This window comes from Vombatus ursinus, unplaced genomic scaffold (assembly GCF_900497805.2).
Source record: "Vombatus ursinus unplaced genomic scaffold, bare-nosed wombat genome assembly UNPS02014773.1, whole genome shotgun sequence".
NCBI lineage: Eukaryota > Metazoa > Chordata > Mammalia > Diprotodontia > Vombatidae > Vombatus > Vombatus ursinus.
In genome coordinates, this window is record NW_020954551.1 from 3,706,956 (window position 1) to 3,729,883 (window position 22,928).

The following is a 22,928-nucleotide window of genomic DNA, read 5'->3' on the forward strand; positions in this document are numbered from 1 at the left end:
CACAATTTTTATGATATTATGTTCTGTAAAGGGTGTGTTGTGTTGCTGCCTTTGTACATTTATTTATGAATTATTTATGCCCCAGGCCATTATGTGATTAGTTTTCATAAAGGTACCAAGCAATGCAGAAAAACAAAGTTCATTCTTTAAAATTCCTATTCAATAATTACCACAAATCTATCAAATTTAGTTTCCAACATTCTGCTTAGTTCCATAATATTCTTGGTTATCTTAATGTTGGATTTGTCAAGGTCTGAAAGTGTTAGCTCAAATTACCTATAATTATTATTTTTCTATATAAGTCTTTTGCATTTCATTTAGCTTTTTCTTTAAATATCTGAATATTATGCTATTTAGTGTATTTGCATAGAAATATGTATATATGTGTTTGTATATATTTGTATATTGTTTCATTATCTATGGTACCTTTATACTATAGTTTCTCTGATCGTCTCACTTGACAGTATCTTTTTTTTTTTTAACTGCTGCCTTACTCAAAATCATAATTAAACCTGATTTTTTGAGGGAGAGGGACTAGAAGTTCAGTTGAAATAAAATAAACTTATTTTTTGGTGTCTCTACTTGCTATATTTGAGAGGAACTAGGCTCTTTTCTAATCTCTCACTCTATTGTCTTCTAGGAAGTAGTATTTACATGGCAGACTGGAAGGTGAATAGATGTGGCCTTTTCCCTTAGGGGTTCATGCAGCCCACACTCTGTGTATGCCTATGGGAAAGAAGGATGGATTTGGTGTCACAGGTCCTGGGTTCTTGACTGCCACTTGCTACCTGTGTGATTACTGGCAAATTGCTTCACCTTTCTTGACCTTTAGTTTCCTCATATGTAAAATGGAAATTGTGAGGGTTTAGGGTTATCATGAGAATCAAATGAGATATGGTATGTAAAAATGCTTTGCAAAACTTAAAGCACCGTTTGTGAATTATTATTATTGTTGTCATCATATCATATTGACTTCTATCATGTCACATTCCCAGAATTATTTGTATTTTAGTAGAGGTTCTTTGAATCATGGATTACATAGATAGTATTAATCTTCAGTGGAGAAATTTGAGGGAGATTATCTTTTGTGGGTAAAGAAGGGAGAAATGAGGGGAGAAGATAGGAGGGCTCTCTCACCAATCTGTCTCCGTTTCTGGGTAAATTCTGCACCGCCATCTAGGATGTTTGTGAGTCTCTCAACATCGAATGACTTGTTCTGCCTCTCAATGTCCAGGTCAGGGTTCACCCCTTTTTTCCAGGTACTCCTAGGAGTCGTGCTGTAGATCCGGTTGGCCATTTTGAGAGATTCTGGGTCCTAGCCTTCTGCAAAAGAAAGGTCCCAGCACACCTAGTCAGCTCTGCCTTGCCATAGTGGAGTAAGCCTAGTGATGAAGCAAAAAGGGATGGTAAAGAGTAACTGGTGCCCTTTGACATCTGGGCAAGAGGTGCCAGGGCAGGACTGAGCCAACTGATAACCTGATCATTGATGGAACCTGGGGAAAAATCATTGCCTGGGGCCAAAGCTTCTCCCAGCATCTGTTCAATCATTCCTTTTTTTTTGTTTGTTTTATTATTATTATTATTATTATTATTTTTTGCTAGGCAATGGGGTTAAGTGACTTGCCCAGGGTCACACAACTAGTAAGTGTTATGTGTCTGAGGCCAGATTTGAACTTAGGTCCTCCTGAATCCAGGGCCGGTGCTCTATCCACTGCGCCACCTAGCTGCCCCGTTTTGTTTTTTGTTTGTTTGTTTTATTTTTTTTTCAATCATTCCTTTTGAATGTAGGGAAATTCAATTTTTATAGCCGGTATCAAATTTATATTTGGCTTCCAAGTCAAATCAACCACAAAGGAGGACAATGAAAACAGCACTAAAAATGGCAAGGATAAAAGAGGGAACAGTGCTAAGGGATGTGACCTCATCATAGGATTGTCAATTTAGAGCTGGAGAGGGCCTTGCAGACCTTACAGATGAGAAAACTGGGGTCCAAAGAGGCTTAGTTATTTGTCTAGGAGTTAGTAAGTTAGATTTGGAGTTAGTAAGTCACTGAGGTAAGATTTGAACCCAGGTCCTCCTGATGCTAAGTCTAGTGCTCTATTCATGATACCATGATGGCATGAAGTCCCTTGAGAGGCAACATGGTGTAGAGACCTGTATGTTGGACTTGGAGTCAAAACCTGGCCTCTGACACTAGCTGTTGATTATGGACAGCTCAGCCTGTCTGAGATTCAGTTTCCTCATCTATAAAATGGGAATGTTAGTCAAGTCAACACGCATTTATTAAGCACCTGCTGTGTGTCAGGCACTGTGCTGAGTAAGCATTGGAGATACAAAAAGGGACAGAAGACAGTCCCTGCTTTCAAGGAGCTTGTTGTTCATCCTTTGTTTTCAAAGAGGAGCAATGATATCATGGCTTGATGTCTTGACTTGTGTCCAAATTGGATTTAAGTGAGGTAGAGTCGCACAAAGTCATCAGCCTCACTTTCTCTTCCAGAGTCATCAGAGCCCAGTGGCAAGTCCGGCCAATGGGCAATGGGCTGGAATGACCTTGGTCTTGTTGGCTTTGATGCCTGACCAATCTCTAAGGGCTCCACTGCACCTGTTTCAGCTGCCTTCATGGCCGTTGGAGCAAATTATTCTCATCTGCCCATTCTGCTGGGGGACGTCTTCACATCCTTGGCGTAGACATCCCCCTAATTCACCACTTGTTGGTTACCTTCAATCTGGTTTTGTCCTTCTGCCAAGACAGTTTACCAGGGTGTGGACACCGTGCATGCTACAGTTTCTTGGAGCCACAGGTGAGAGTTGGGTAAAGGTGGACACCAAAGGTGGACGAACAGCCCTGAAAAGGGCTCAGCAAGTCCTCATACCAGAGGTGCTAGTCCTCCCTGAATACCCCATATGTAAGATATACAAAGGAGGGAAAGATGCCAAAGGCATGGGAAAAGTCTTGGACCTTATGAATCCTGAAAAAAGGTGACCTATAGAGCATCAATAACAATGAACCTCTATGGCTACTCTGCCATCTATGTATACTCTTTTAAAAGTTATCTGCATATGAATCAAGAACACTCTTGATGAGGGTATTAGTAAGAAACTAGCAATCTTTTACAAATGATATTCCACAGTGGACCATGTCAGTTTGGATTAATTGAAAGATGTAAGAGAGTTTAAGATCCCCTGTGCTTATTGGCTAATTATTTAAAAAAATTATTCATTAGAACAAAACAGTCTTGGAGATTCATTTACAACATTCCTGCCTGTACATCGAAATTGTTCATGATTCCTTGGAAAACAGAACAATAGAAACAGACCCATTGAACCACCTTCTGATAAGAAACATCAAGCGAGGCAGAGAACAGGGAGGTATGTGCTTGTGTGATAGAGGAGATCCAGCACTGAATCCAAGTTGAAGAGGGAAGGTGAAGTGCTGAAGAAGCTCCTATTTATACATCGCTTTTATATTTGAAAATTAAGGTAAACTTAGAGGCAAGGTTCTGAGCATGACCAGTTTATTAGTTAGGCTAGCAGTAACCAATCAATTGGGTCAATGGCCTCTCTCAATGACCAAAGACCCTGAAAGAAGGCTGACAGGGTCTTTTAAACCTAGCTGTGTTTTCCTTCTGATTGACCTGATAGCACATCATTTGTACTTCCTGGCAAAGGTAAGACCATCCTGATTGGTAGACATCTTCATGAGGAGCTTGCGTTAAGAGTTACCTCAGCTCCTTCCCATTACTTTCTCCTTGGGAGATGGGAGTAATCCTCAGGTGACAGGCAGACATGAGTGTTTGATTTGAATCAGCTTGAATTTAAGTTAAGTGGGTAGTGGGCAAGGTTACAAAGGTAGACAATACAAGAGTAGAGATTCAGTTCATAATTGAATTGGGTCCTGAGTGGAAGTAATTACAAGACAAAAGCTTGAGCTTTAAGTTAAGTCTCTCCAAAGAAGTTACAAGGGTAAGGAGCTTAGACTCACAGGGTGTGGGAGAGTATTAAAACTATGCCAGCTTGACTGTATTAAAAATAGAATTAAAATCAATTTTCAGTTTTACATGGCATTGCATGATTGCATAAAGCCCTAGAACATGGCAGAGTCTCCTGGAAGACAGCTATATTTGCTCAAAGGCATCTAGCCTAACTATCCACACAATAAATACCAGGTGGATGAAGAAATATCTATTGCTCAGATTTCAACATGCTTTTGGTTGAGAAACCTATAGGAGTTTCTCCAGAAGTGTGTGTGTGTGTGTGTGTGTGTGTGTGTGTGTGTGTGTGATAGATATTATAGCTATCCATATATATAACAACAATAGCTGGATAACAAGTTGGGCACAGAGTTAAACAGGACAGGGAGAACAGGTTTGTTTGCCTTCGGGAGATTATAGAACTTTCATGATTCTAAGCTTCCAATAAAAACAAAGACCCATTTTAAAAAAATACTAACATCCTACTAGTGCTGCTTTATGGCAGTGAGAAATGGAAAATCAATCTCTAAAGAACTGAGCGTGAATATCTCTCAGACAGTGGAGGAGAGGTGCAAAGTGGGTATGACTAAGCTGTTGCATGTAACTGGTGAGGAACCTGGAAGATAGGAGTAAGAGATATCAGCAAGGAATTGTATGATAGGAAGAACAGATGGGTTACTTATGTGACAAGGGTGGAGGATGGCCGATGAACGGACTGAATACAGTTATCTCTTTCACATTGCAAGGGTTAGGGGCGCGGTGCTCCGGCGATCTAGAAAGTCCATGTAAAATTTTTTGGCTCTCCCTTCATACCTTAAATGATAAGATGTGTTGATATCATACAATACTATACATATATTTTATGCATTTCTGAGTTTCTAAACTTTTTCTGTGTCATCTGCTGGCCTTTGTGTGTCTTCTGCGGCTTTCACAGAACTCCCCCAAATTCTCATTTAGTTTCTTATGCCAATCTCAATATATCGAAACCGTGATGGGGAAAGTCATGATGTGAAAGGGATAGCTGTACTCTGTTGGGACTCTTGTGATGTCAGGAGAAAGGAAGGAAGGCTTCTAGCACATTGAGAGGACCCCTTGAGGTGAATTTGTGGAAGGACATGGACAAACATTCCCTAGAATGAATAAGCATGGGTGGGTCCTCCCTCCCATTGGAAGGGGCCACTAAAGTGATGAGAGTCCAGATGTCTCTTTCTCTTCTCTCTGTCTCTCTCTTCCTCTCCCTCCTCCTCATCTGTGTCTCTGTCTCTCTCTCCCTTCTCCCTCTATTTCTTTGTCTTTCCTTCCTCCCTCCTCCTTCTTTCTCTTTCTCTGTCTGACTCTCTGTCCCTCCCTCTCTCTCTGTCGTCTCTCTCTCCCTCTCTCTGCACCCCACTCCCCATTTGAACACCTCTGCCTCCAGCATACCCCAAGACTTGCTTGTCCACTTTTCCCAATCTGTTTTTCTCTCTGGGAATGTGTGAAGCCTTGGCACTGAGGCTGAATGACACCCATAGGGTCATCTTTTAGCTTTGGATCAAGTCTCAAAACAGGCCCACCTGGAAATTAAACTTCCAGATTTTAATAAAACTAATAAACTCACTTCAATGGATATTTTACTAAGTACATTTTGCAAGGAAAGTCCTCTCAAATTAAGTCGTTAATATTGCTTTAAGAGAGGCAGGATGGCATTCTGGGTAGAGAATTGGACTTGGAAATAAGAAGCCCTGGGTTCAAGTCTCACCTGTAGCACAGATTGGCTGCGTGACCTTGGGTAAGGCACATAGCTCCTTGGGGCTTTAGGCAAGTCTGAGGTTCTAAGCTGCAGAGAAGGAGTCAACATGCACTGGCAGAGCAAGTTTCCACAACTTTTTAAAAAAATACATTTTAACCAGGGGAGCCAACATGCATGTGTATAGGTATACACAAAAAGGTCAGCTGGGGGCGCCATAGAGCACAGAGCGCTAGGTCTGGAGTCAGGCACACTCATCTTCCTGAGTTCAAATCTGGCCTCAGACACTTACTAGCCGTGTGACCCTGGGCAAGTCACTGTTTGCCTCAGTTTCCTCATCTTTAAATAAGCTGCAGAGGGAAATGGTGAGCCACTCCAGTATTTTTGCCAAGAAAACCCCCAATGGAGTCATAAAGAGTTGGATACAACAGCAAAATACATACAAGGTAATATGGGTAATTTTAGAAGCTGGTAGTATTAGGAATTCTGAAAGGTCTCAGAGGCAAGGTGGGAGTAAGTTCCAGGCATGAGGGATGGTCTATACAAAGGCCTGGAGAAGGGAAATGGAGTTGGTGTACATCAGGAATCATAAGAACAGATTGACTAGATCTTTGGACAATTATGACCCTTCAGAGGATCTGGGAGATAAAAAACAAAAAACAAAAAAACAAAAGAAACAAACTTTTCATAGTAACATCAAGACATTTCCATTTATAATACTGTAAATATGATGGAAGGGGTGTCATCAATAACTTTAAAGAGTGTAAAGGAGTGTTTAGACCAAAGGGTGAAAAGTCCTGGGCTAGACAAAGAGCATGTGAAGGGGAGCAGTCTCTCAGAGGGCCTTAGCTGGATACCCAGGCCCAATCAGTCTCTGTGTGTTGCTATCAGATTTTGGAAGCACTTTCACCCCCACAATGCAGGTAGTGGGGATGAAGAGAGATAGTCAGGAATGCCTCACTCCTGAATTTGGCTCTATCTCTGACACATTCTGGTTCTGATACCCTTGGCAAGGAGCTTAACCTTTTGTGCCCATCTCTCTTAAGACTACAAGTAGCAGAACAGGTATGTCAGTCTCCATTACTGGAGGACTTCTCTCACCTAGAATTACTTATGTCCATGAAATCACCTATCCAGTAAAAAAAGAAAACAACATCAATTCAATGAATGCTTATTAAGCACCTACTGTATGCAAAGCCCTTGAGAAGGTGCGTAAAAAGGGTGAAAGCCCCAACAAACAGGAGTCCAGAGTCCCACAGCAGGCCAGTCTAATTCAATGAGGTATTAAGTGCCAGATATTGGCACAAACCAGTCCCTGCCCTCCAGGCACTTCTGTTCATAATCTGGGAGCAATGTGTGTGAGTGCATAAATAAGTGCTATCCCTCCAGGGTTCTGGTCCCTGAGCCACGCTCTGGATGAAGCTTGGGATTCTGAGAGGCAGGATACGAACGTCGGCTTTTTCCAGTCTCTCCCTCTGACAACATCCTGCACCAAGCTCCCACGTGCCTCCCGAACGGAACAGGCAATCCTCTGGGGAGGGAGCAGTTGGAGTCTTTCATCAGAGTCTGACTCCAGCTTATCTCGGCAGGCTGGTCTATCCCTCCCCCTCCTGCTTTCTGTGTTCCAGTTCCAATGGCCTATTAGCTGTTTGCTGTGCACAACATTCTGTATCTCCAGATCCCATGCCTTGCTGAGCCTGAAATACCAGGTCTACCTCTTGGCATTCCTCCCTCCCTTGGAGCTCCACTTAGGTGTGCCTTCCTACTGAGACCTTTCCTGATTGCCCTCCACTGTCAGTGCCCTCCCTTCCCAATGTGGGGTCTCCCCTACCCCCCCAGGACCATGCCAACTCCTTGGGAACAGGGACTGTTTCTCTTTTTTTTTTTCTGGGCCTGGTGCTTAAGAAGTATAAATGTTTCTTGAATTGAACAGACTCCACCAATAAAAGTAATTCTTGGCTTTCTGGGTTAAGGGGCTCTTGTCTGAGAATGGGGTAGATGCTGGGTCCAAGTCCCAATCTTCAGGAAGTCGGGCTCTTTAATTGTAATTCCCAGGAAGCCAAATCCCTTTGCTCTGTGCAGTGGCCACAGACAAGAGCCCTCACCTGAGCTAACTGTTATGGTCCTAGAATCACAGATTTAGATCTGGAAGGGACCACCTCCAGCCCAATGCTCCATTTTACTGATAAGGAAATGCCGACCAAAGGGTTACATCGTGGTCACAAAGTATCAGAGGTGGAATCTGAGCCACATAATTCAACATCTTCATTTTATAGATGAATAAACGTGCCCAGAGAGGAGAGATGAGTAGGCCCTAGTCACCCAGTTAGGAAGAGGCAGAGCCAGGATTTGAACCCGACTAGTCAGAATCCAAATGTCTCCCTCTTTCTGGACAGTCCCAGGCGGGGCAGGCAGGAATCCATCCCTGTCCTTTATCTGCTCTGCCGGGAAAGTTATTCTAAGATAAAACACATTCTGGGGATCCCTGGAGGCCAAAAGCACGTGGTCTCTGACCCCCCAAAAGGACTCCCCGGGTTTGGCAGCCTTTGGCTTCCCCTCCGTGCCCCCACTTACTCTTCTGCCCTCTCTTCCCCGCCCCGCCCCTTCAGCTTGCAGAGCTGCAGCTGGGGATCCTTCGGGGGACCGGGTGGAGGGAAGCCCATAGACCTGACCTGGGTCTCCGCAGCGGGATGCCAGCTTCTAGCCCTGCTGCCGTCCTTCCTGGACTCCAGGGGCACAGTTCTTCTTTATGCCTCGGGAGCCAGAGGGGAGGGCATCCTAGTCTCCACCTCCCCAGCGCCTTGACAGCCGTGATAGGAGGCCGGAGAGTTCATTTTCCTGGCAGAACCGGAACTGCTGAGCCCTGGCTGGACCTGGGAAAGATGACTCGCTTCCGTGCGAGCAAGTCAGAGGCAGAGCGCAGCACCATTGTTAACGCAGTGGCCGTGCCCGGGAGGGCAAGGTAGCTTTGACCTCTGTGCAGATCCACGCCCGACTGGGTCATTAACTTGGAGCGCAGATGCCCACGAATGATGGCGTGTGTGTGTTGGGGCTGCTGTGTGTGAGCCTGTGATGTGATGTGTGTGTGTGTGTGTGTGTGTGTGTGTGTGTGTGTGTGAGCCTGTGATGTGATGTGTGTGTGTGTTGGGACTACTGTGTGTGAGCATATACCCCATGGTCGTAAGGAGCTGAAAGGGGCACTTTCACCTGGGGAGCCTCATGCCAGGTCAGGGAAACCTGTCTAAGCTTCAGTGTTCTCATCCAGAAGATAGGTTTAATAATAGCACTTGCCTCACAACTTCCAGGGTGGTTGTGAGAATCAAAAAGAAGCGATGTTTCTAAAGTGGCAGTGGAGCTTTAAAATGCTATGAGAAGGGCAGTTATTCCTGTTACTGAGGTAGTCTAACCTTTCCATTTTGCAGCTGAGGAGACTGAGACACAGGGGCTGTGTCTTGCGCAGAGCACAGGCTCTTGACTCGTGTTCACGGACTCCAGATCTGGTGTGCTTTTTGGCCAGCGTGCTTTTCAGCTCCAGCCTGGGTGTATAATACCAACATTAATGTATGTGGAGTAAATGGACTGAGGTGCATAAAAAGTTTTACTGATGAATTTTTTTTTTTGCCAGTCACTTCCCATATCGCTTCCCTTCCACAAACAACAAAACCCTTTCTCTCTTTTAAAAAAAATTTAAAACATTTTATTTAAAGTTTTGAGTTCCAAATTCTATCCCTCTTTCCCTCCCTCCCCGATCCCCTCCCTGATATGGTAAGCAATCAGATTATGGGGTATACGTGTGCAATCATGTAAAACATTTCCGTATTAGTCATTTTGTACAAGAAGACTAGAATAAAAGAGAAAAAAAGAAAGTGAAAAACAGTATGTTTCAGTGTGTATTCAAACGATATCCGTTCTTTCTCTGAGGCAAATAGTATGCTTGATCATTAACCCTTTGGGGTTGTCTTGGATCGTTGTATTGCTGAGAACAGCTAGGTCGTTCACAATTCTTCACTGAGCAACATTCTCCTGCTTCTGCTCACTATGCGTCAAGAAGCTTCCCCTAGCCACAAAAAACTGTTTAGCAAAACCAGCTGACCCAGCCTTTGTATGATCGCTCTCCTGTGGGCAGCCAGCTGTGCCCCGTCTCTCTGCCTCCTCCTCAGTCGGTTCTCAGGACTGCAGTCGACCATTTTGTGTGATCTCAACGTCTTTTAGAGTGCTTCTGGGTCCTGGGGGTTGTGAAGTTTACATGGTTCTCCAGGTTCTCCTTATTTCCCCTGCTTACTTTTCATGACAGTCTTCTTAAGTTTCTTAGAAGGCCTTATGTTGAGCAGTATCTGACTTGACAATATGATTGCATTAAATTCCCATGCTGCTGGTCCTGAGCGTCTCTTGGCATCCAGATTTCCAGTTTTTCGTTACCACAAAAGTGTCCTTATGAACAAGCAGCAGGGTGAATGAAGGGCCACGAGGCTGTGTTGAAGGAACTGGGGCCACTTAGCCTGGAGAAGAAGGGTGGGGTGGAGACACCAGGTCTTTGAGGGGCTGTCACTAGAAGAGGGATTACTCATATTCTGTTTGGTCCTAGAGGGCAGACCTGGGAACAGTGAGTGGCCAAGTGCAGCTTGATAGCAGGGAATACATCCTCTCTGCTGTTCAGAAGCTTGCCTTGGGAGGTGTTGAGCTCCCCTCTCGGTAGAGGTGTCCAAGCAGAGCCTGGGTGTCCACTCCTTGTGGACGCTGTAAGATGGCTTCTTCTGAAGGGAGTAGGTCCAATTCCCTTCTGCCACTGGCCACCTGGATGACTTTGGGCCAGCCAATTCCCTTCTCTTGTCCTCAGTTCCTTCAGTTTTAAAATGAGAAGTTTGGACTAGGTGAATGCTGAAGTCCCATCGAAATCTATATCTGTATCTTCTGGTATTTCAAAGGATTGTATGGTCTCTTAGGACACGGTAAGACAAATACACGGATAAATTTAATTCCAATGAGGACACAGGTAAATAAGAGAACTATGAAAGTGCGAAGGAATCATATAAGCTTTGGGGGAAGAGAGAGATCAGGGAAGGCTTCATGAAGGAGGTGGTGCTGAAAGACTTATTCTGGAAGAAGAGCTGGGACTGGGTGTCAGTGTGGTAGGCTGTTTCTTGGGTTGCCACATGAGAGGTTTAATGTAATTTCTTTATAAATGCATTTTTAAAAATTTTATTTTTAGTTTCAAATTCTCTTCCTCCCTCCAGTCCCTTTCCCACCCGCTGAAAAGGCAAGCAACATGCTCCCCATTATGCATGTGAAGTCATGCAAAACATATTTCCATATTTAGCCATGTTGCAAAAGAAACCACACATACATACAACCCCCCCCCCCCACAAAAAACAACAACAAAACAGAAAGTTAAAAAAAGTATTCTTCAGTCTGCATTCAGAGTTCACCATTTCTCTCTCTGGAGGTAGATAGCACTTTCATCACGGGTCCTTTGTAATTGTCTTGGATCATTGTCTTGATCAGAGTAGCTAAGTCCTTCACAGTTGATCATCATTACAATATTGCTGTTACTGTGTCCACTGTTCTCCTGGTTCTGCTTACTTCATTTTGCATCAGTCCATACAAGTCTTCCCAGGTTTTTCTGAAATCTGTCTGTTCATCATTTCTTATAGAATAATAGAATTTCATCAAATTGTATACCACAACTTGTTCAGCCATTCCCCAATTGATGGACATCCCCTCAGTTTCCAATTCTTTGCCACCACAAAAAGAGTTGCTATAGATATTTTTGTACATGTAGGTCCTTTTCCCTTTTCTTTGATCTCTTTGGGATACAGATCTAGTAATGGTATTGCTGGGTCAAAGGGTATGCACAGTTTTATAGCTTTTTGGGCATAGTTCCAAATTGTTCTCTAGAATGGTTGAACTAGTTCACAGCTCCACCAACAATGCATTAGTGTTCCAATTATCCCACATCTCCTCAACATTGGTCATTTTCCTTTTCTGCCTTGTTAGCCAATCTGATTGGTGTGAGGTGGTACCTCAAAGTTGTTTTACACCTCTAATAAAGGGTGTTTTGTAATTGTGTTCATATAGTTTCTGGGTTTGTCTTGGCAGGTAGACTTCCCAGTATTTTATATTGTCTGAAGTTATTTTAAATGAAATTTCTCACTCTTATCTCTTCCTACTTCCTACTTGGTTTTATTGGTAATTTCTAGAAATACTAATGATTTATGTGGATTTATTTAAATGCTGCAACTTGCTGAAGTTAATTGTTGCAACTAATTTTTAGTTGACTCTCTGTGTAAGCCATCATATTGTCTGCAAAGAGTCTGTTAACCTTACAGTTAGTGGTGACCTCCTCTTTGACTGGATCCATAGATGGGACTGGGGAGAGGAGATATTCAGAAGGCAGGAGGTAACCAGAACCTCGTCCTTCCCTTTGGTTTGTCTTCTTGCCTTCCGTATTCTAATGAGACAAGAGCGATAATACCATAAGGGAAGAGGCTGTCGACGCTTCTCCTCTATGGCTGGCATGTGGCCCTCTTGGACCTTGGACTCTTTGCCTTAGTGTCTGTTCTCTTGTTTCAAGTGAAAGATATTAGAGGTTGTGACCTAGTGAGTTTCAAAAGAACAGGAGAGTGAATCATTGGGAGGGCCAGGAGTACACTCTGTGCTGGAATTTGTAGACATTTGAAGGCCCTGATGATTGATGATTGATGATTGATGACCTTTGGAACCTAGCCCAAAGATAGTGGAGCCAAGGACTCATCCAATAGTGATGCAGCGTTGGATGCAAACTTGGTGAGGCCAAAGCTATGTAGAAACTGTTAAATTGAGCCCACTCTTCTCAGAGCTCAAGGTAGGACAAGAGAGAATGTGCTGGGGGAAATTTGTACTTCTGTTCAAGCCACATTCTGGAAGGAAAGATCTCTTCATAAAAGCTAAATGATTTTACTTGATTAAATTGGGCTGAGGTTCTAGTCACTGCCAGCTAACAGTATAGGGAAGCATACGGGGATTGGGGGTTGAGCCTTTAGCATTAGAGAAGAGATATTCCTGGAACCCTGTAGGAGAGATACAGCCAGCCTTGCTCTGGGAGAGTGAGGTTATAATATTCACTGCAATTATATTTCTAAATTAAACATTTCAACAAGTATTTTGCCAATTGCTTTACTATATGCCTTCTCTGGTCTGTGTGATGGGATCCAAAGACAAAATGAAAATTAGATCTCCTGAGGGGATGTGACATGTGCATATATAAGTCCACACTCTATAGTTTGAGGTAGGGGAGGATGGGAAAGGATTCTTTTTTTTATTTTTTTTTTTAAGGCAATTGGGGTTAAGTGACTTGCCCAGGGTCACACAGCTAGTAAGTGTCAAATGTCTGGTCTGAGACTGGATTTGAACTCAGGTCCTCCTCCTGACTTAAGGGCCAGTGCTCTATCCACTTCGCCACCTAGCTGCCCCGACGGGAAAGGGTTCTTGCAGAAGGCTGGTGGTGCTTGAATTGAATAGATGGTCCTACATCACTACAGAGAGCAGAAAGTAAGGTCAAGGGAGGAGGATTTTAGCTCAATGGTAAAGAGAAAATTCCGACAATTAGAATCATCTGACAATGGAATGCTCTTCTTTATGAGGCTGAATTTGCTGTCATGGAAAGGATTTGATTAGCTGTTAGATGATTTTGATTAGCTGGAGAACTCATACAAGGCAAGGACTCACATGGAGGTCAGAAGAAGTGATACAAGGACATTCTCACAGTATCTCTAAAGAACTCTGGAATTGGTTGTGAGATGTGGGAGACACTGGCACAGGACTGCCCAGTATGGCACGCCTGAATCAAAGAAGGCGTGTGTGTGTGTGTGCTGTATAAGCCAAGCAGAATTGCAGTAGCTCAAAAGAAGCATGAGATGCACAAATTTAGAAACCACTCCAAATGTTCAAATGAACCATGTGTGCCCAACTTTTGGTAGAGTGTTCTGAGCTCGTATTGGTCTGATCAGCCATAGTCAGACACACTGTATCTGGACTCCAACATGGTGATGTCATTTTGGTCCTCTTTGGGAACAAACAAAGGACAGCAACCAACCAAGATGGTCATCCTTTGGGGACACTGTAAAAGAGATTCCAGATCCGAATAGATGCCTTTGGAAGTCTTCTGCCACAGAGATTCTCTGACTAGGGGCTCTCAGCTCTCTGAGTAGCCATTTTTATACCCTTGAAGGATACGACTGTGTATGTATAATATTCCAATAATAATAATAATAACACCAACAATAATTCATGTCTCTACAGTTCCTTAAGATTTATAAAACACTTTACAACTAGTTTCTCATTTAAGTGTTACAACAACCCTGTGAAGGAAGGGCTATTATTATCCTCATTTTATAGATTGGGAAACTGAGGGTCTGAGAAATAAAGTGGCTTGCCCAGGGTCACTGCCCTGTCACATAAGTGTCTGAGGGCAGAATTTGAATCCAGAGTTTCCTGACTCCAAATCCAGAGGAATATAAACTCCCTGAAGGCAAGGATACTTTAATTGGTGTCTTTGCATCCCCCATGCCTTAAGCATAGCCAAGACTTGATTGATTGACCATGACTTACTGAATTGAATAGTAGTGTGGAAAGAACACCAACCTTGACTTTGGAAGATTTAGGTCTGAGTCGTGACTCAGATCCTTACTAACCACGTTGCTGAGATGGATGGCTTTAGAGGAAGTTTCACATAGGATAGCCTTGTCTGGAAGACCCCTGTGTGACTCTCCTCAGGCACTTACTAGATATCGTATGACTCTTAGCTTCTCTGTGCCTCAGTTCCCCTTTATGTGAAATGAAGGGATTGGACTCCATGACCTTTGACATCTCTTCCAGCTCTGAGTCCGTGATTCTGTGCCATATAATTTCATCTATAAAACTGGAACGAAACCTGCTGCTCCCCATCTTAAAGGGTTCTTGTGAGGGAAGTCCTTTGTGACCAGGACCGTGCCACAGACCTGTGAATTGTTATTGTCCTTCTAACCATGTAACTCCTGATTCTCATCCTTTCTCTCCTCCGTCCAATCTCAAAAACATCCTGACTGATGTTAGTTTGGAGGGTGCCGAGCCAGGATCTGCAAAGTGGGATAATCATACCACCTACCTTACAGAGTTATGTGAGGCTCACATGATGGAAATCACTTTATACACCTTAAAGCACTATAGAAATGCTTGCTGTTATTATTATTATTACTAACCTATACTTCAAAATATTTTTGTAGATGTGCTTTGAATTGGACTGATGCCAGGCTAGCTCATGCCTCGAGACATTTTCTTAGAATTGGTTGAAGCGGAAGTATTTGTACCTATCAATCAACCAACAAGATTTATTAAGCTCTTACTGTATGCCAGGCACTATGCTAAGCTCTGAGGATACACAGACAGGCAAAAATGAGAGTCTTTGCCCTCATGGAGCTCACAGTCTAACGGGAAAGACAAAAAGGTACATTGAATATATAAACAGAGTATTTGGAAGGCGCCCAAGAGAAGACATTAGCAGGGGACTGGGGAATCTCCTACAATAGAGGGGATTTAAGCTGAACCTTGAGGTCAGGGAAAGCAAGAGGCAGAGATGATAGGGTAGAGTGGTCCTGGCACGGGAACGTGTGTTCTCACTAGCTCCCACAAAAGGAACTGAGATGGGAGATGGGATGTTGGATTTGAGGAAGGACAAATGGACCAGTGTTGCTGGAACATCAGCTGTGGACCTGACCTTCGTCAGAGTAGATGAGGCCTATTGGTATGGACTGGCTGAGCCATCTATCCATCAGCATCAGCTCATACTACCCAGGATCATGACCGAGTGTCAGCTGACCTAACACTCAGTGGCATTTCAGCCAGCCAGTGACCCGGGATGAGAGAATGCCAATGTTGCTACCCCTGTTCTTCTCCTCCACTCCTTCTTCCCACAAGAAGGTGATTGCAGGCAGTAGCTTCCTCTTACTTTACTAAATAATAAATTCTCTACGAGAAGCTTAATACAAAGGAGAAAAGGTAGGTTGGGGAGAGGGAGAGACCCTACGGTGCTTCTGCTAAGCTGCTCAATGATGGGCCTAGGCAGGATAAATTTCCCTTCACACCAAATGTGTTGCTTTCACAGAATGGAAGAATGACCCATCTGGGATTTATTGTTCCCCTGACAGCCTTGCAGTAATGTGAATTTGGAAGGGTAGAGGAGCATGCACTTCTAGCTGGGCCTCTTTATCGGGTGGATTCTTAGGAGGCAAAGGGAGGACGAGGAGGGGGAGGAAGGCAATAGCAGTCTCCTACTAGTTGGAACAGCATATCCACAAGGCCCTGTGTCTCTGTGGCCCCATACTAACCCATCTATAGCCTAAAACAGGAAGCTGACATTTTCCACCAGCTTTTCAGGCTGGGTCTAACCTCATCACATAGAATGAATGGAAGATTTACTAGTCTAAATGTCAAGGAGGTAGTCAGTCAACAAGCATTTATTAAGTGTTTGGACCTCAGGCCTCTCTGACCCCCAGTTACCTTCCCAGGACACCCGTTCCTCCTCCTAGGTCCCATCCACAGGACCTTACCTTTGAGCCCAAAACTCCTTTACCTTACACTCCTTAATATGGCTCCTTGAACCCCTCACTCAAGTTCTGGGGCCTCCTGCCCTGAGCCTCTTTGTATCCAGAGTTCACAGACCTTTTGTCTTTAAACCTGAAATTTCCTTCTGCCTTCTGTTACTAGTACCACTTCTGGGTGCCCTTTCTGGATCCTATTTATGGCCTGATTCCTATTCTCTTCTTGCGCCATCTCTGATGAGCATTATATAATTGACAGAGAATCAACCTTGAATCCAAGAAGACTTGGTTAAAGTCCTGCCTCTGAACTAGACTGCCCATGTACCTGGGCACGTGCTCTAGGTAAGTCTCTAAGTTGCAGAGAAGATGCCAACCTGCATTGGTGGAAGGAATTTCCTCACCTGGGAGTTCCCTATACCAATGTGATCACAGTTCAGTCCCTGTCTTCAATCTCATATTTACACACTCCAGACCGAGAGGGTATTTTCCAGGATTTATCAAGGGAAGTTGAACATACAGATTCAAAAACAATATGTTGGCAAGGTAATTCCTCAGTTTCTCCCAGATCCAACCTGGCTACTCTGATTACTCCTTAACTGTCACTCTCTCCTCTTCCCTTTATCTTCCCTCCCACCTGTAACCCCAGGAGAATAAACATGCCCCAAACCAAGTTGGAGATTGACCCGCTTGAGCTCTCCAGAGCTCACTCATTCCCTGACTGTTTAGCCAAGCCCAGCCTCATTTTCAGCCAATCAGAAAGCATCTTGATAGAAGAGCAACTCTATGGTCTTCTGCCCTCAGATCATAGTGGGCTGAGAGGAAACTTCCCCTTGACCAACCTGTTCAAGTAAGGAAATGTAAACAGTTAAGATCTATTTCTGTTGCTTCATGGTCAAAATGTAAAGTGAGGGACAGTAAGTCTTTAAAAAACATACCCCACTTTTTTTAAAAGCATGGAAGCTCTCACCTCTCTCTTCCACTTGAAAACAAAACAGAACAAAACAAAACAAAGCCTTTCCCACTCTTCTCTCCGTGAGAACAATTTGTTCTAACAACACCATGGAGGCAGTTTAAGCAGGAGATGTAGAGCTTGGTCAGACATCAAAGACATTAAGATCGTCCTCTCCATCCTGGACCCTCACCAGTCATCTTGACTTTTGACCTGTCACTGAATTTTGATGGCTCAGGAAGAGAGAGTGAGGCTGAAGACTTTACTCAATTCTGCCTCACTTCAGTCCATTTTAGGCACAAGTCGAGACCTCACCCGTGACGTCATTGGTCCTTGAAATAAAGGATGGATAATGGCACCATTAAGAATCACCCCTTTTGGGTTAAGGTATTGCTTTCAGGTAACTCTTGTTTATAAAAATAGGAGTCTGGATTTTCACCTAAAGGCCATAGGGAGTCCTGAAGCTCTTTGAGCAGGGGAGTGATATGGTCAGATGTATGCTTTAGGGATATCAGTTTAGAGGTTGTGTGGAGGATAGATTGGCAAGGGCTGAGGTAGAGACATCAAATAGGCCATTGCAGTACTGTAGGTGGGAGATAAAGGCTCGAGCTAGGACAGCTGGAGAGAAGGCGATGGAGGAGAGAAATGTTGTTCTTTGAATCTATGATCAGTAGTATTCAAGGTGGGATTCAAACCAAGGTCTCTCCTGACCCCAAATCCAGCATGCTTTTCATTACACCACAGATGTAGAATGGTCACAATGAATATTTTGCCATCTCTAACCCCCCATTCCATTTTGTCAGAAGAGGAGAAGATGAGAAGTGAGGATGAGGCGAGGCAGTTGGGTGGGAGGGATCATGGAGGATGCACCAGAGTGATTTTCACCATCAAGCTCTGAAGCATTGGAATGCAAACCAATCTAACAAACCTTTATTGAGCACCTACTCTGTGTAAGTATTATGGTAGACATGAGGAGACAAAGACAAACTGAAAGATGGTTCCTGCCCTCAGGGAACTTATAGTCTACTAGAGGGATACAGCATGTAAACAGAAGAGTCTACTCTAGGATGAGAGTAACTGAATGGGGGTACAGGACATGAAGAAAGCTGGACAAGGGGATTCTAAGAGGTGGAACTGAGGAAGGAATGCATTCTAGGCATGAGAGATAGCCAGGCAAAGGCATGGAGGTAGGAGATTACTGTATTAATGTCTTTGGTTTTCATGTCACCATCATTTTTGGACATATCCTTTGCCCCACCCTCCCTGCCTCGACCCCTTCTTAGAGCAAAAACTTCAGGGAAAACAACAGCAGCATTGACTCCAAGAGATGTTTTAGTCAACTTTCTATGTTTGTGTAATCCCCTGGCTCTATCTCAAGAGGACGGATATGTTTCATAATCCGTTCTCTGGCGTTATTTTGCAGTTTTGAACACTTAGATTTTATCTTCTTTCTTAGTGTTCTTTTCATGTGCAGTGTTCTAATCCTGTTTTCCTGGAGGCAATAAGCAGCCACAGAAAATTCTTGAGGAAGGAAGTGATATGGTCAGACTTGGGCTTTAGGAAGACTAGGGAAGCCCTTTCTCTTTTTCTTCATCCCACTTCAAGGAGTTAATCAAAGACCTCCCAGTACAAAAGAGTCTGTGCTTATTATTGCCACCAGCTGAGACCCATCACTGAATCTATTGGGAAGCAGTTTGCCACCGGTGAAAAGAATGCTCAACTTTCAGTCACAAGACCTGAGTTCAAATCCTGGCTTTGCAACTTACTATCTGTGTGATCTTGGGAAATGATTGAATGAAAAGGCATTTATTAAGCACTTACTATATGCCAAGCACAGGGGCTCCAAATAGAAAAGCAAATATAATCCTTGTTCTCAAGGACCTTGCTTTGGCAATAAGAGGAAACAACACATCTAAGGGTATGATGACCTGGGAGAAGTAGTTTTGTCTGGACGGTTGTAGAGATGGTGGGTGGAGCCACAGGGGAGTAGACTGACATACCCTGTCCAGGATCAATAGCAGAATTGATTTGATTATGGTCTGAGAACTGGGAATTGGGGGTGGGAGGCGAGATGGTTGGGAGTAAAACGAAGCATGGTTGTATATGTCACCACATATAGTGGGACACGTGATCACTAATCAGGAAAAGTCACTGAGCCCCTCAGTTTCCTCATTTGTAAAATGTCTCTGTTTAGTGAGGGTCTGGACTAGGTGGTCTCTAGGCCTCCAGGGTCCCTTCAGTTGAATCTATGATCCTGTGGTCCTAGTGGCTGCTGAGTGAAGTTTACGCCCCTTGGCCAGGCATTGAAGGACTTCCCTACACCAGCAACTTGCTACCCTCCTACCTTCATTTTGTATTACTCACTTCCAACCAAATGGGACCGCTTGTCTTCTCTGTGGACTTTCTGTGCTTCCTCACCTTCTGGACCTTTGCTGAAGCTGTTCTCTAGACTTCCCTCTCTCTCTTCCCTATTGAAATCTTATCCTTCCTTTAAAGTCCAGGTCAAATACCATCTCTCCCAGGAAGCCTGATGCTCGGATGCTTAATTGTTAGTGACCGGGTTGGCCGATAATGGCCTTTCCCCGTGTTGGACCCTGAAAAATTCTCTGTGTATGTCTCCCTGATGCACTTATCAAGGCCATGACTAGCCCCAAGCTAGCTGGTGGTAGTAGCAGGACTTTATCCAAGGTCTCCCCTCTTAGACCAGCAAGGCAGCAGAAGGCAGCCAGTGAAGGAGATGTGTTTGCATAGTAGGGAGTTTTTGGGGCCTCTCAAAATCATTCCATGTAGACCAATCTCTAGGTAATGTCTCAGAAAACACACACACACACACACACACACACACACACACACACAAAACCCCATTTAAAAAAAGTTTGAAAGCTTTGTTTTTTAAATTACAATTCCCATTTCTCCCTGCTCCACCCCCAAGGGAAATCAGACTTATGGTTATATTCTTTTATTTCCAAAAGGTTTGACATCTTAAAAATGTATATTTCAATGTTAAAATATACAAATGAGCCATTGAGTGGTTTTATTTTACTATTAGAACATCATAAAGACTTGTAGAGTCTGAAAAGAGCAGATTCAGAAAACACCAAGATTCTACTGAATGTAAGTTGAAAGAATAAGAGAAAAGGAATGTGGGAAGAGCTGGGCACTAAGTCAATCAGGGATTCTTAATCTGGATCCCACAGGGGTTTGTGGAGCTATCTCAGTGGGGCTGGGAACTTAGCGGGTTATTTTCATTCATCTCTAATGGACATTTTGCATTTCCTTCAACTACTTAAAAACAGGATTCTGAAAAGGGGGCCAGAGGTGTCACCAGACTAAGTGCTAAAGGGGTCTGGGACCCCAAAATGGTTAACTAATTAACCATTATTTAGATAACCATTATGAATTAAATGAAATTTTAAAAATCTTGAAAAAATGTATTTCCCTCCAAACAACAAAAAGCTAGTAGTTTCACATGGTGGTGTAGTGGATAGGTGCTGTACTTGAAGCCAGGAAGGCCTGGGATTCAAATCTTGCTTCCGATCCTTTCTAACTTTATAGGCCTGGTAAGAGGGCTCAGGGAACTTTCTAGAATGTAGTTACTAAATTATTGGCTTGAGGCAGCTTGGTGGTACAGTAGATAGAACGCCAGGCCTAGAGTCAGGAAAACTCATCTTCCTGAGTTCAAATCTGGCCTCAGACACTTACTGGCTATGTGACCCTGGACCCTGTTTGCCTCATTTTCCTCATCTATAAAATGAGAAGGAAATGGCAAACCCCTCCAGTATCTTTGCCAAGAAAACCGCAAATGGGGTCATGGAGAGTCAGACAGGACTGAAACAATGATATTGGTGGAAGGGGTGGAGTTGTTTTAGCACAAACTAGCTGTGCTTTAAGGTTTATAAATATTCTCTCATTTTGTCTTTACAACTCTGGGAGGCAGGTGTTATTATTATCCCTATTTTACAGATGAGGAAACTGAAGCAGACAGGTTAAATGACTTGCTCAGCATCACATTAAATATCTGAGGGGAGATTTGAACTCATCTCCCTAACTTCAGTCTCCTGGGTCACCCAGGCGCCTCTAATATAGAGGAGATAGAAGAGTGAGAAGACAGTGTAATTATATTTACAAAATAATTGTTAGGCCGCAGTAGACTTAGGTATTCTATGTATTCGTTAAACCTTTGGTCCCATGTATTTTTCACTCTGTGTTGTCTGGTGAGCATTTCAAATTCTGTAGAATCATGATACAGAGAAAAATCTTGTCAATAGAATCCATTGAAGGACCTGGGGAATCAGTGACTACCTCAGTCTTTGGAGGGCTGTCAGAGGGAAGAGGGAGGAGGCCCACCAGAAGACTGGAAATCTAGAGTTGAGGCCATGGAGTTCATCCCTTCACTTTTCAGAGGAGGAAAATAAGCCCCAGGAGGGGCAGTGACTTGTCCAGGGTCACACAAGGTTCTCAGTGGCAGAAGTGGGTTTTCATGCTCTTTCCATTGCCCCTTCTGTCTCTCTAGACTTGTCCTTCTTGGCCTCAGAGGACAGAACAGGGGGCAAAAGGAGAGAGGCAGGTTTAGGCTGAATGCAAAGAAATAAATTCCTAACACAGCTATCTCACTGTGGAATGGGTCACCACAGGGACATGGAAGTTTCCCCTTCACCGAGGTCTCCCAGCTAGACTGGAAGACCACTCATTAAGGGTGTTGTTAAGGGGTTTCCGGGTCAGATCTTCGGGGTGGGACTTAATGATTCCTGAGGCCCCTCCCAGCTGTGTGTATGACTAGGAAGAAGAGAAGGTGAGTGGTTAGAAGGAGTGACCCAAGGCGGACAGCCTGAGGCTGTTCTCAACCCCCAGCTGTTAGAAGAAAGGAGAAGGGCCCTCCTTAACACATCGTATGAGTCCTATATGGAGCCTGGACGGAAAGCCATGAAAAAGAAATGGGGGGATGAGTGTGTGGAGGGGTTCCAGTCTGTGTTTGGGGAAGGACTTTCCATGCTGATGAGATATCCTAGCAAAGTGTAGATGTACTGCTTACGTTTTCTGCCTTTGCAGAAAAACTTGCAAGGTGCTGCAGGCTTTTCATTCTTACTTTTCTTGCCCTTAGTTATCTGAGGCTGAGGGAGGAAGAGGAGGGTATTTGACATGTGCCAAAGTCCTCAGGCATTGGGCCAGAATTTAGGCCAGAGAACTGGCGTCAGGGAGGAGATGTACACAAAGCCACCCTCTGTCTGTTCAAGGGTCAGCAGTGAAAGGTCCAGAAAGGCGAGCACTCATTTTAGAGCAGGGCAGGCTCAGGACATGAAGACTCAGCCAACAGGGTCATCACCCTAAGGGACAGCTCTCTAGGCTTCTGCTCTTCCTTTCAGCCTGCTGCTAGTGGTCAGTTCCTTTGTACTTACCAGCTGTTCTGTGCCTATCTGTGTAAGTGTTGTATCCCCTCTGCAGAGGAGGTGATTAATAAATCCTTGCGGAATTGAATTACCTTGACCTAGGGGCTTCAGTATCCACCTGCATCACCCTATGGCTTCTCCTAACAGATGATGTGTAGACATGTGGCCACACCTGGACAGTACTATGGGTATCTGCTGCTCATAGCTCTACCACCTGCCACCTTTGGGGGGCCACCTGGCACATGCCCAGGGGGCTTCTGGGTAATCCAGCTGCCACCTTTGGGGGGCCACCAGTCATGTGCCCAGGGGGCTGCTGGGTGATCTAGCTGCCACCTTTGGGGG

At 44.1% G+C, this 22,928-nt stretch overlaps 1 protein-coding gene and 1 long non-coding RNA gene across 3 annotated transcripts in view; both read right to left on the bottom strand.

The window, feature by feature from the left end:
- ACOX2 (acyl-CoA oxidase 2) overlaps window positions 1-8,469 on the bottom strand; it is a 53,619-nt gene extending 45,150 nt beyond the window's left edge. Inside the window, exons 1-2 of one of the 2 annotated variants that reach the window (XM_027863745.1) lie at window positions 8,370-8,469; window positions 1,138-1,323 (exon numbers count right to left, since the gene is read on the bottom strand). In XM_027863745.1, coding sequence (XP_027719546.1) covers window positions 1,138-1,297 — 160 coding nt within the window. In that variant the 5' untranslated portion in view covers window positions 1,298-1,323; window positions 8,370-8,469. The other variant, XM_027863746.1, reaches the window with a different exon arrangement.
- An 8,261-nt stretch (window positions 8,470-16,730) lies between these two features.
- LOC114044305 overlaps window positions 16,731-22,928 on the bottom strand; it is a 7,289-nt gene continuing 1,091 nt past the window's right edge. Inside the window, exon 2 of the long non-coding RNA XR_003569209.1 lies at window positions 16,731-17,089. This is a non-coding gene — a long non-coding RNA (uncharacterized LOC114044305). The remainder of the gene's footprint in view (window positions 17,090-22,928) is intronic.